The 13,973-nt window shown below is 39.3% G+C and overlaps 2 protein-coding genes across 6 annotated transcripts in view; both read right to left on the bottom strand.

The window, feature by feature from the left end:
• The window catches only part of MLANA (melan-A), a 75,289-nt gene that overhangs the window by 17,360 nt on the left and 43,956 nt on the right, over positions 1-13,973 (bottom strand). The window lies entirely within an intron of this gene.
• LOC140641425 (transmembrane protein 14C) lies at positions 2,765-3,418 on the bottom strand. The gene has a single exon (XM_072841256.1). It carries the CDS (start codon positions 3,329-3,331, stop codon positions 2,987-2,989), a length of 345 nt encoding a protein of 114 aa, XP_072697357.1. The 5' UTR covers positions 3,332-3,418; the 3' UTR covers positions 2,765-2,986.

Raw genomic sequence — 13,973 nt, 5'->3', positions numbered from 1 at the left:
GGAGGGCACTTGACGGGATGAGCACTGGGTGTTATACTATATGTTGGCAAATCAAACTTCAATAAAAAAATAAAAAATAAAAAATTTTAGGATGCAGTTTCTTCTAACAGACCAAAATATATCCAGAATCTAATGTATGGCTCTGTTCTCTTTACCTGTCTGATCATATTCTCTCTTTTCTTTATTATTTGTTAAAGTCTTTTAAAATTTTCATCTTTACAGTTACATTCTATCCTTTCAATGTATTTAATTTTGTATATATATAAGTTTTTCTTTCTTTACAATTTCGAGATGTAGTTTCTTCTACCCAACCAAATGCACTCAGGATATAGTGTATTGTTCTGTTCTGTTCACCAGTCTGTTTATATTCCTTCTTTCTTTCTTTCTTTCTTTCTTTCTTTCTTTCTTTGTCTTTTAATTTTCATTTTTACATTTACATTCTATCCTTTCATTGTATTTAATTTTATTTTTGTACATATATAAGTTATTTGTTTATGATTTTGGGATCTAGTTTTCTAACAAACAGACCAAAATATACACAGGATCCAGGGTATTGTTCTGTTCTGTTCACCTGTCTAATTATATTCTTTTTTAAAAAAATTTATTTTGTTTGTTACAGGTCTCTTCTGACTTGCTTAGTGTATATTTCTCTGGAGTCATTGTTGCCATTTTAGTGTTTTGTTCTCTCATTAATCTATTCTTATGTGGACAGAATGACAAGATGAAACTCACCTCAAAAAGAGAACAAGGGCAGTACTGACTCCCAGGGACCTAATAAAGTGATGCTGAACTAGAGTTCAGAATAACGGTTATAAGGATACCAGCTAGGCTTGAAAAAAGCATAGAGGACACTAGAAAATTCCTTTCTGGAGAAATAAAAGAACTAAAATCCAATCAAGTCGAATCAATCCAATCCAATCAAGTCGAAATTCAAAAGGCTATCAATGACATGCAAACAAAAATGGAGGCTCTAGTCGGAGGAGGCAAGCTGGCAGAAGAGTGGAAGACTTCATTTCTTCTGGTCCCCTGAATTTTGCTAGTTAACTATCAAAACATTCTGAATACCCGTGAATTCAACCTGAGATGTAAGAAAAGAATATCTGGAACTTTACAAGTAGAAAGGCAGCCACTTTTTGCAAGGTAGGAGGTGCAGAGAAGTGAATTTGAGGGGAGATACCAGAAGATAAATGGTGGGGGGGGGGCGGGAGTGGGAGCTTTTTGATAGAGAGTGACATAGCCCCAGAGGGCAAAATCAAAGCCCTTAGAAATCTGCTCCAATGAGAGACATCCTGCCTGAAAGGTGATCAGGTACTGAAATAGAATTCTAGGTGGGAGCCTGCAGTCTCAGGATCCCTGGAGTCACAGAATTAACTGGGGGCCTGAGCTTGGGTGGAATTCCCAAGCAGTGGAGCAGGGAAACTGTTTGGGGTCCCCAAGCCCGGGAAGGGGTTCTCAACTTGGTACACCAAGACCTTGAGCCCTGACTGCTCTCCACCAGGGGAACCTGCAGAGGACTGGAACGAAAGGACAGCCACATGCAGAAGAATGAAACTGGACCATTTTCTTACACCACACACAAAGATAAACCCTAAATGATGAAAGACCGAAGTGTGAGATAGGAATCCATCAAAATCCTAGAGGAGAACACAGGCAGCACCTTCTTTGACCTTGGTTGCAGCAACCTCTTGCAAGACACATCTCTAAAAGCAAAAATGAAATATTGGGACTTCATCAAGTTAAAAAGCTATTGCATAACAAAGGTAACAGTCAGTAAAATGAAAATGCATGTGGCTGTCCAATTTTCCCAACAGCACTTATTGAAGATACTGTCTTTATTCCATTGGATATTCTTTTCTGTTTTGTCAAAGATTAGTTCACCATATTGTTGAGGGTCATTTCCGGGTTTTCTATTCTCTCCCTTTGATCTCTGTGTCTGTTTTTGTGCCAGTGCCATGCAGTCTTGATGATTACAGCTTTGTAATACAGCTTGAAGTCTGGGATTGTGATGCCCCCAGCTTTGGTTTTCTTTTTCAACATTCCTTTGGCTATTCGAGGTCATTTCTGGATCCATATAAACCTTAGGAATATTTGTTCCAGTTCTGTGAAAAATGTCAATGTTATTTTGATATGGGTTGCATTGAATGTGTATATTGCTCTGGATAGCATAGGCATTTTATAATATATATTCTTCTAATCCATAAGCATGGAATGTTTTTCCATTGCTCTGCGTCTTCCTCAATTTCTCTCATAAGCGTTGTATAGTTTTCTATACCGGTCCTTTGCCTCTTTGGTTAGGTTTATTCCTAGGTATCTTATGGTTTTTGAAGCAATCATAAACGGGATTGACTCCTTAATTTCCCTTTGTTCTGTCTCATTGTTAGTGTATAGAAATGCAATTGATTTCTCTGCATTGATTTTGTATACTGCCAATTTGCTAAATTCCTCTGTGAGTTCTAGCAATTTGGGGGTGGAGTCTTTTGGATTTTCCACCTAGAGTACCGTGTCATCTGGGAAGTGAGAGTTTGACTTCTTTTTTTTTTTTTTTTTTTTTACTTACAGTAAACTTTATTTTCAATATTTCATTTGACATTCTTTCCAGGTAGGTCTGTGCTCTAAAATGAGCCAAAGAACAGAAATCCTAAAGCTCCTAAGAGACTTTTTTCACTGTTCTGAGTAGGGCATGGGGTTTCAGGGCCCTCAATGTTGATACCTAACATTTTACCCCTTGAGGCTTTACCTATAGATACAGAAAGAAGAGATAACATCATGTATAAGAATCAAACTTTATGAGAGTATAAGAAGAAGCTCTCAGGTTACATACCACCCACCTCTTTAAGGTTGTAATGATAATGACTGATTTCTTCTCCTGGAAGTTCAATGTTATTTTTTTGTTTTAAGTAAAATGTCAGAATACTTGTTTCTCTTAATACACTAAAAATAGTAGAAGTTTTAAAATTCTTCATGAGTCCAAGCTGGGACATAGGTACTACTGATGGGGTTTATTCAACACACTAATTCCAAGTTTGGCGACCATCAGCAAACTGGCACCTGCGATTAAGCCCGCAGGCATAAATTTTCCAGAGTGGTAGAACCTCATTCCCATAATGCCAGCCAGGGTTCCAGAGGTAGCTAGGAAAACCCAAATGTTCCTCGGATCTTGAGACAGCTGATAAGCACCCAGGCCTGCTAAACTACCAAAAAACAGCCCAGCAGCCAGTGATGGGACACTACCTGCTTTCGCATAGCCAATGATCCCACCAGAAGCAACCAGCGCCGCATAGCCAAAGCCAATCCAATGTATAGGCACTAGTGGGCCAGAGTCCTTCTGCATCGTTCTCCTTCACTCTGACCAGACAGCAGAGTATGAGGCCTGCACCGAACCGCTGCGCGGCGGCCTGCACCAGGCGACGAGGGCGCGCAGACATCGAGAGTTTGACTTCTTTGCCAGTTTGAATGCCTTTATTTCTTTTTGTTGTCTGATTGCTGAGGCTAGGACTTCTAGTGCTATGTTGAATAATAGTGGTGGGAGTGGACCTCCCTGTCGTGTTCCTGACATTAGGGGAAAGCTCTCAGTTTTTCCCTATTTGGAATGATATTCACTATGGGCTTTTCATCGATGGCACTTTGAGAGTTTTATTTTATTTTATTTTTTTAAAGGTTTTATTTATTTATTCATGATAGACATAGAGAGAGAGAGAGAGAGGTAGAGACACAGGCAAAGGGAGAAGCAGACTCCATGCCGGGAGCCTAAAGCAGGACTCGATCCCGGGACTCCAGGATCGCACCCTGGGCCAAAGGCAGGTGCTAAACAGCTGAGCCACCCAGAGATCCCCACTTTGAGAGTTTTAATAAAAAAAGATGCTGTACTTTGTCAAATGATTTTTCTGTGTCAAGAGGATCATATAATTCTTTTCTTTTATTAATGTGATCTATCACATTTATTTATTTGTGGCTATTGAACCACCCTTGCATACAGGGAATAAATCCCACTTGCTTGTGGTGAATAATTCTTTTAATGTACTGGTGGATCCTATTGGTTAGTATCTTGATGAGAATTGTGACATCCATTTTCATCAGTGAAATTGCCTGTAATTCTCATTTTTGGTGGGTTCTTTGTCTGATTTGGGGATCAAGGTAATCCAGGCCTCATGAAATGAGTTTGGGAGTTTTCCTTCCATTTCTAGTTTTTGAAACAGCTTCAGAAAAATAGGTATTAGTATTTCCTTAAATGTTTAGTAAAATTCCCCTGGGAAGCTAGCCAGCCCTGGACTGTGGTTTGTTGGGAGATTTTTATTTTTTTAAGATTTTATTTACTTATTCATGAGAGACACAGAAAGAGAGGAGCAGAGTCACAGGCAGAGGGAGAAGCAGGCTCCACATGGGGAGCCCAATGTGGGACTCGATCCTGGGAGTTGAGGCAGGCACTCAACCACTAAGCCAAGTAGCCACTGAGCTACTTGGTATCCCAAGTTGGGAGATTTTTTTATTACTGCTTAAATTTCCTTGCTGGTTATGGATCTGGTCAGGTTTTCTATTTCTTTCTGTTTCAGTTTTGGTGTTTTATCTATTTCTAGGTATGCACCTGTTTCTTCCCAGCTTGCCTAATTTGTTGGCATATAATTTTCGTAATATGTTCTTATAATTGTTTGTATTTCCTTGGTGTTGTTTGTGATCTCTCCTCTTTCACTCATGATTTTATTTATTTGGATTCTTTCTATTTTCTTTTTGAAAAAGATCTTCTCATGTCTGGCCAAGGATTTATCAATCTTATTAATTCTTTCAATGAACCAGCTCCTGGAGTTGTTGATCTGTTCTACTGTTCTTTCAGTTTCTATTTCATTGATTTCTGCTCTAATCTTTATGAATTCTCTTCTCCTTTTGGGTTTAGGCTTTCTTTGCTGTTCTTTCTCTAGTTCCTTTAGGTGTAATGTTAGGTTGTGTAATTGAGATCTTCCTTGTTTCTTGAGGAAGGCTTGTATCGGCATATTCTTCTCTTTGGACCATCTTTACTGCATCCCAAAGGTTTTGAACAGTTGTGTTTTTATTTTCATTTGTTTCCTTGAATTTTTAAAATTCTTCCTTAATTTCCTGGTTGACCCATTCATTCTTTAGTAAGATGCTCCTTAACCTCCAAGTGTTTGGGTTCCTTCCAAATTTCCTCTTGTGATTGAATTCAAGTTTCAAAGTATTGCGGCTTAAAAATATGCACAATAACTCCAATCTTTTGGTATCAGTTGAGACCTGATCTGTGACCCAGTATGTGATCTATTCTGGAGAAAGTTCCATGTGCAGTCAGTAGAGTGTGCATTCTATTGCATTAGGATGGAATGGTCTGTATATATCTGTGAAGTCCATCTGGTCCAATGTGTCATTCAAAACCCTTGATTCTTTGTTGACAGCTTAGATGATTTGTTCGTTGCTATGAGTGGGGTGTCGAAGTACCATGCTATTGTATTATTATCAATGTATTTCTGAGGAAGGGGAATGATGGCAAAAGAATAGGGGTCCTTAACTCACCTGGCCCCACAAACGTACCTAGATAGCTTTCAAAACATCCTGAACACCTATGAATTCAACCTGAGACTTAAAGAGAGAACAGCTGGAATGCTAGAGAGAGAAAAGTTTTTGCTTCTAACAAGGTAGGAAGGTGAAAAACAAAACAAACAAACAAAAGAATAAATTGGGGGAGGGGAACCATGAGTAGCCCAGCTTAAGTGGAGCGGTGAAAGCCCAGCCCTGGAGAAGCAGGAACTTTAAAAATCCACACCGGAGTTTTCCCTGGCAGAAAAGTGCTTAGCAGGGGAATCAGACAAAATCCCCGGAGGGGCAGTGAAGCCTCAAGATTCCTGGGGTCAAGTATAAAGAGGGGTGCCTGAGGGAAAGCTCACCGCAAACCACAGTCCGATCTTGGTAAAAGGCTGGAGTGCCTCAGCGCTCTGGGGCATTTGGGAGATGCCAGTTGGTTAGATAGGCTAGCTCCGGACAGAGGTGGATGTACACCATTCCCTCTGGGAGACGCATCCGTGGGAGTGTGGGTCCAGCGGCACAGGGCCCCCAGATCCCAGAGTGTCTAAGGGGACAAAGCCAGTGATTCTTCATTCCCCCAGGACAGGCAGAATTGGGGAGGGCACAGGAAAGTGAGAACTCTCCTGCTGCTGGGCACCCCACAAGCTGTGCAGATCAGGACACCTGCATTGGCCCCGGGAGCATCTAGGCCAGTGCAGACGGGGAGACTGCAGTTAGTTACTCACAGGGAGCTCGACTCCAGAGCTGGAAATCTGGGCACAGCCATTGTTATTTTTCCTCCTTGTTTCACCTTGTGCCTGGGAGAGGTGGGGCCACTGGGGGACAAAGGCCTCACAGGATAAACAGCTCCCACTGAGCCAGGCACCTGGCAGGAAGTGGAGCATCTCCTCCTGGTACAGACACCTGAGAAACAGCACAGCAGACCCTCCCCCAGAAGACCAGCTGGAAGGACAGGGGAAGATCACGTTCTTGACCAAGCAGTGCTGGAAAGCTCCAGGTCTGAGGGAAAATAGTATATAAAACTAGAGGGTTTTTTTTTTTTTTTTACTTTTCCATTATGACTCATTTTTATATCACACTAAAAATGTGCAGTATTTTTCACTTTTCCCACCTTAACTACAATATTTTACCAGCTCTTCATTTTTAAGCTTTTTTTCTTTTTGACTTTCATATTTCTACATGTCTTAGATATATTTTTCACTTCTGGATTTCCTTCAATGTATTCAATTTAATCTTGGTAGATATATGAGATATGGGTTTTTATTTTTGTTTGTTTTGTTTGTTTGTTTGTTTGTTTGTTTTTTCCTGCCTCATTTTGTTTTACAATGGTGGAAGTTAGTACCTTCTAAAACATGACCAACATACCCCCAAAACCAAGTGAAACACTGTGCTAGTTCATTCTGTAAGATTATATTCTACTTTCCCATCCTGCCCTCCTTTTATCTTGTTTATGTTTTTGTGGTCGATGTTGGGGCTTTCTGTAATTATTGCTGGTTTATATAAATTTGGGATTGAGTATCTTCTAACATACAGAACACAAAACACTCAGAACCAAGAGGATCACCCTCTAGGACCTCTCAGGCAGACTACATTCTATCTTCACTACCATTCCTTGCCACCACCACCACCACCACCCCTTTTCTTTCTTCTTCCTCTTTACTTTTTTTTTTTGCTTTTTTCTTCTTCTTTGTTTTTGGTTTTTGACTTTTTATCTTTATAACTTAGTTTTAAAATTTGTTTTTCACTTTAGTGGTCCTTTTTGTTTATTTTGTTCTGTTCTTATTATCTTTTATTTTTGGTCTCTAACCTCCTCAGAAACATATAGAGTGTATTTTACTTAGGTCATGATTGATATTTTTGACTCAGCCCAGCCATACAGTATTCTGAACTGGAAAAAAAATGACTAGAAGGAAGAATTCACCACAAAAGAAAGAACCAGAAACAATACTCTCTGCCATAGAGTTACAGAATTTGGATTTAAATATGATGTCAGAAAGTCAGTTTGTTTATTTATTTATTCATTTATTTATTTATGATTTTAATTATTTATTCATGAGAGACACAGAGAGAGACAGGCAGAGACATAGGCAGAGGGAGGAGCAGGCTCCATGCAGGAAGCCTAATGTGGGACTCAATCCTACAGGGATCACACCCTAAGCCAAAGGCAGACACTCAACTGCTGAGCCACCCATCTGTCCCTCAAGAAGTCAATTTAAAAGTAAAATTCTAAAGCTACTGGTGGCTCTGAAAAAATTCGTAAAGGACTCTAGAGACTTCATTACTGCAGAACTGAGATCTATTAAAATAAAAATAAGTTAAAAATTAAAAATAGGTTAAATGAGATGCAATCCAACTGGATGTTCTAATTACTAGGTTTAATGAGGTGGAGGAGAGAGTGAGTGACATAGAAAACAAGTTGATGATAAGGAAGGAAGTAGAGTAAAAAAGAGAAAAACAATTAAAAGACCATGAGGAAATGCTTAGGGAAATAAATGACAGCTTGAGAAGGAAGAATATATGTCTAATTGGGATACCAGAAGAGGCTGTAAGAGAGAGAAAGGACCACAAAGTATATTTGAACAAATCATAGCTGACAACTTCCCTAATCTGGGGAGGGAAACAGGCATTCAGATCCAAGAGATGGAGAGGACCCTCTCCTCAAAAAAAAAATCAATAAAAACCATTCAACAACTCAACTTTCAAGAGTGAAACTTGCAAATTTCAATGATAAGGAGAAAATTCTTAAAAGCAGCACAGACAAGAGATTCTTAAATTATAAGGGGAGAAATACCAGAATAACAGCAGACCTCTCCACAGAGACTTGGCAGGCCAGAAAGCACTGGCAGGATACATTCAGGTTACTAAATGATAAGAACATGCAGCCAAGAATATTTTGTCCAGCAAGGCTCTCATGCAGAATAGGAGAGATAAAGAGCTTCCAAAAAAAAAAAAAAAAAAAAAGAGCTTCCAAGATAGGCAGAAAGTGAAAGAATATGTGACCACCAAACCAGTTCTGCAAGAAATATTAAGGGGGACCCTGTAAAAGAAGGAGGAAGCCCCCAAAAAATAATCCACAAAAACAGGGACTGAATAGGTAATACGATGACATTACATTCATATCTTTCAATAGTTACTCTGAACGTGAATGGGCTAAATGATACCATCAAAAGACACAGGGTACCATACTGGATAAAAAAGTAAGACCTATCTATTTGCTGTCTACAAGAGACTCATTTAGACCTAAGAACACCTCAGCCTGAAAATGAAAGGGTGGAGAACTCTTTAGAAAAATTAAAGTTTACCCCAAAGACTGTAGTAAGAAGGAAAAAGGACACTGTGTCATACTTAAAGGGTCTATCCAACAAGAAGACCTAACAGTCATGAATACTTATGGCCCTATTATGGGAGCTGCCAAGTATATCAATCAGTTATTAACCAAAGTAAAGAGGTATGTAGGTAATAATACACTAATAGTGGGAAACTTCAACAAGGCACTTACAGCAAATGACTGATATTATAAGCAGAACATCACCAAAGAAACAAGGGTCTTTTTTTTTTTTTTTGTATATTTCTTTTTAATTGGAGTTCGATTTGCCAACATATAGCGTAACACCCAGTGCTCATCCCGTCAAGTGCTGCCTCCCTCAGTGCCCATCACCCAGTCATCACGTCCTCCTGTCCACCTCCCCTTCCACTACCCCTGTTCATTTCCCAGAGTTAGGAGTCTCTCATGTTTTGTCTCCCTCTCTGATATTTCTCATTCGTTTTCTCTCCTTCCCTCTTTAATCCCTTTAACTGTTTTTTAGATTCCCCATATGAATGAAACCATATAATGTTTGTCCTTCTCTGATTGACTTGCTTCAGTCAGCATAATACCCTCCAGTTCCATCCGCATTGAACTAAATGGTGGGTATTTGTCAAGAAACAAGGGTCTTAAATGATACACTGGACCAGATGGATTTCACAGATATATACAGAACTTTCCTTTTTTTTAATAATAAATTTATTTTTTATTGGTGTTCAATTTACCAACATACAGAATAACACCCAGTGCTCATCCCGTCAAGTGCCTCCCTCAGTGCCCGCCACCCATTCACCCCCACCCTCCGCCCTTCTCCCCTTCCACCACCCCTAGTTTGTTTCCCAGAGTTAGGAGTCTTTATGTTCTTATACAGAACTTTCCAACCTAATGCAACTGAATATACATTCTTCTCAAGTGCACATGGAACTTTCTCCAGAATAGACCACATACTTGGTCACAAATCAGGTCTCAACTGATACCAAAAGATTAGGATTGTCCCCTGCATATTTTTAGACCACAATGCTTTGAAACTAGAACTCAATTTCAAGAAGAAATTTGGAGGAAACTCAAACAATGGAGCTTAAAGAGCATTCTACTAAAGGATGAATGGGTCAACCAGGAACTTAGAGAAGAATTTAAAAGATTTCTGGAAACTAATGAAAATGAAGATACAACCATTCAAAATCTTTGGTATGCAGCAAAAGCTATCCTAAGAGGGAAATACATGATAATACAAGTCTCCCTCAAAAAATTGGAAAAAAACTCAAATACACAAGCTAACCTCGCACCTAAAAAACTGGAGAAAGAACAGCATATAAAATCTGCCCAAGCAGAACAAGAGACATAATACAGACTCAAGCAGAATTCAATGACATAGAGACCAGGAGAACTGTAGAACAGATTAACAAAACCAGGAGTAGGTTCTTTGAAAGAATTAATAAGATAGATAAAACATTAGCCAATCTTATTGAAAAGAAAATAGAAAAACTCAAATTAATAAAATCACGAATGAGAGAGGAGAGATCATAACCAATACCAAGGAAATACAAATGATTTTAAAAACTTACTATGAGCAGCTATATGCCAATAAATTAGGCAATCTAGAAGAAATGGACGCATTTCTGGAAAATCACAAATTACCAAAACTGGAACAGGAAGAAATAGAAAACCAGAACAGGCCGATAACCAGGGAGGAAATTGAAGCAGTCATCAAAAACCTCCCAAGACACAAAAGTCCAGGGCCAGATGGCTTCCCAGGAGAATTCTATCAAATGTTTAAGGAAGAAATAATACCTATTCTACTAAAGCTGTTCCGAAGGATAGAAAGGGATGGAATACTTTGATACTCATTTTATGAGGCCAGCATTACCTTGATTCCAAACCAGACAGAGACTCCACCAAAAAGGAGAATTATAGACCAATATTCCTGATGAACTCAGATGCAAAAATTCTCAAGAAGATACTAGCCAGGGATCCCTGGGTGGCGCAGCGGTTTGGCGCCTGCCTTTGGCCCAGGGCGCGATCCTGGAGACCCAGGATCGAATCCCATATCAGGCTCCCGATGCATGGAGCCTGCTTCTCCCTCTGCCTGTGTCTCTGCCTCTCTCTCTCTCTCTCTGTGACTATCATAAGTAAATAAATAAAAATTAAAAAAAATAAATAAATAAAGGCACTAATCCCATTTAAAAAAAAAAAAAAAAAAAGAAGATACTAGCCAATAGGATCCAATAGTACAGTAAGAAGATTATTCACCATGACCAAGTGGGATTTATCCTCAGGATGCAAGGGTGGTTCAACACTCATAAAACAATCAACGTGATAGATCACACCAACAAGAAAAAAAAAACAAAAAACAAAAAACAAGAACCATATGATCCTCTCAATAGATGAAGAGAAAGCATTTGACAAAATACACCACCCATTCCTGATTAAAACTCTTCAGAGTGTAGGGATAGAGGGAACATGCCTCAGTATCTTAAAAGCCACCTATGAAAAGCCCACAGCAAATATCATTCTCAATGAGGAAAAGCTGAGAGCCTTTCCCCTAAGATCAGGAACATGACAGGGATGTCCACTCTCACTACTGTTATTCAACACAGTACTAGAAGTCCTAGCCTCAGAAATCAGGCAAAAAAAAAGAAGTAAAAGGCATTCAAATTGGCAAAGAAGAAGTCAAGCTCTCACTCTTCGCAGATGACAGGATACTGTACATAGAAATCCAAAAGACTCCACCCCAAGAATGCTAGAACTCATACAGCAATTCAGCAATGTGGCAGGATACAAAATCAATGCCCAGAAATCAGTGGCATTTCTATACACTAACAATGAGACAGAAGAAAGAGAAATTAAGGAATCAATCCCATTTACAATTACACCCAAAAGCATAAGATACCTAGGAATAAACCTAACCAAATAGGTAAGGGATCTATACCCTAAAAACTATAGAACGCTCTTGAATGAAATTGAGGAAAACACAAAGAGATGGAAAAATGTTCCATGCTCATGGAGTAGAAGATTTAATATTGTGAAAATGTCAATGCTACCTGGGGCAATTTACACATTCAGGTCAATCCCTCTCAAAATACCCTGGACTTTCTTCAGAGAGTTGGAACAAATCATCTTAACATTTACATGGAATCAGAAAGGACCCCAAATAGCCAAGGCAATAATGAAAAAGAAAACCAGAGCTGGGGAGCATCACAGTGCTGGATTTTAATCTGTACTACAAAGCTGTGGTCATCAAGACAGTATAGTACTGGCACAAAAACAGACACATAGATCAATGGAACAGAATAGACAACCCAGAAATGGACCTTCAACTCTATGGTGAACTCATCTTTTACAAAGCAGGAAACAATATCCACTGGAAAAAGGACAGTCTCTTCAACAAATGGTTTTGGGACTGTTGGACAGCCACATGCAGAAGAATGAAACTAGACCATTCTCTTACACCATACACAAAGAAAGATACACTCAAAATGGTTGAAAGATCTAAATATAAGACAAGAATCCATCAAAATCCTAGAGAAGAACACAGGCAACACCCTTTTTGAACTTGGCCACAGCAACTTCTTGCAAGATACATCTATGAAGGCAAGGGAAACAAAAGCAAAAATGAACTATTGGGACTTCATCAAGATAAAAAGCTTCTGCACAGCAAAATAAACAGTCAACAAAACTAAAAGACAACCTACAGAATGGGAGAGGATATTTGCAAAGGACGTATCAGATAAAGGACTAGTATCCAAGATCTATAAAGAACTTCTTAAACTCAACACTGGAGAAACAAACAATCCAGTCATGAAATGGGCAGAAGACATGAACAGAAATTTCACCAAAGAGACATACACATGGCCAACAAGCACATTAGAAAATGCTCCACATCCCTTGCCATCAGGGAAATACAAATCAAAACCACAATGAGATACCACCTCATGTGAACCAGTGAGAATGGTGAAAATTAACAAGACAGGAAACAACAAATGTTGGAGAGGATGTGGAGAAAGGGGAACTCTCTTGCACTGTTGGTGGGAATGTGAACTGGTGCAGCCACTCTGGAAAACTGTGTGAAGGTTCCTCAAAGAGTTAAAAATAGATCTGCCCTGCGACCCAGCAATTGCACTGTTCGGGATTTACCCCAAAGATACAGATGCAGTGAAACACTGGGACACCTGCACCCCAATTTTTATAGCAGCAATGTCCACAATAGCCAAACTGTGGAAGGTGGCATGATGTCCTTTGACAGATGATTGATAAAGAAGATGTGGTCTATATATACAATGGGATATTATTCAGCCATCAGAAAGGATGAATACCTACCATTTGCTTCGAGGTGGATGGAACTGCTGGGTATTATGTTCAGTAAAATAAGTCATTTGGAGAAAGACAATCATCATATGGTTTCACTCATTTGGGGAATATAAGAAATAGTGAAAGGGATTATAAGAGAAATGAGGGAAAATGAGTGGGAAAAATTAGAGAGGGAGACAAATCACGAGCTACTCCTAACTCTGGGAACCAAACAAAGGGTGCAGAAGGGGAGGTGGTTGAGGCAATGGGGTAACTGAATGACAGGCACTAAGGCGGGTATGTGATGGGATAAGCACTCAGTGTTAAACTATAGGCTGGCATATTGAATTTAAATAAAATATTTTTTTAAAAGACACATTTACATGCTGTTTACAGGAAACTCATTTCAGACCTAAAGGCACACGCTGAAGTGAGGAGATGAGAATACATTAATCATGTAAATGGATATGAAAAGAAAGCTGGAATAGCAATAATTATATCAGACAAAGTAGACTTTATTTTTTTATTTTTATTTATTTATGATAGTCACACAGAGAGAGAGAGAGGCAGAGACATAGGCAGAGGGAGAAGCAGGCTCCATGCACCGAGAGCCCGACGTGGGATTTGATCCCAGGTCTCCAGGATCGCGCCCTGGGCCAAAGGCAGGCGCTAAACCGCTGTGCCACCCAGGGATCCCCAAAGTAGACTTTAAAACAAAGTCTGTATGAGACAAAAAAGTACACTATATAATTATAAAGTAGCAAGCCAACAAGACAATATCACAATTGTAAATATTCATGTTCATAAACATGCAAGCAGCCAAATACATAAAATAGTAATAACGGACATAAAGGAA

The sequence above is a fragment of the Canis lupus genome, chromosome 10 (genome assembly GCF_048164855.1).
Source record: "Canis lupus baileyi chromosome 10, mCanLup2.hap1, whole genome shotgun sequence".
In the NCBI taxonomy this organism is placed as follows: domain Eukaryota; kingdom Metazoa; phylum Chordata; class Mammalia; order Carnivora; family Canidae; genus Canis; species Canis lupus.
The sequence above is the reverse complement of the archived record's forward strand: the minus strand, read 5'-3'. Positions and strand labels throughout refer to the sequence as shown.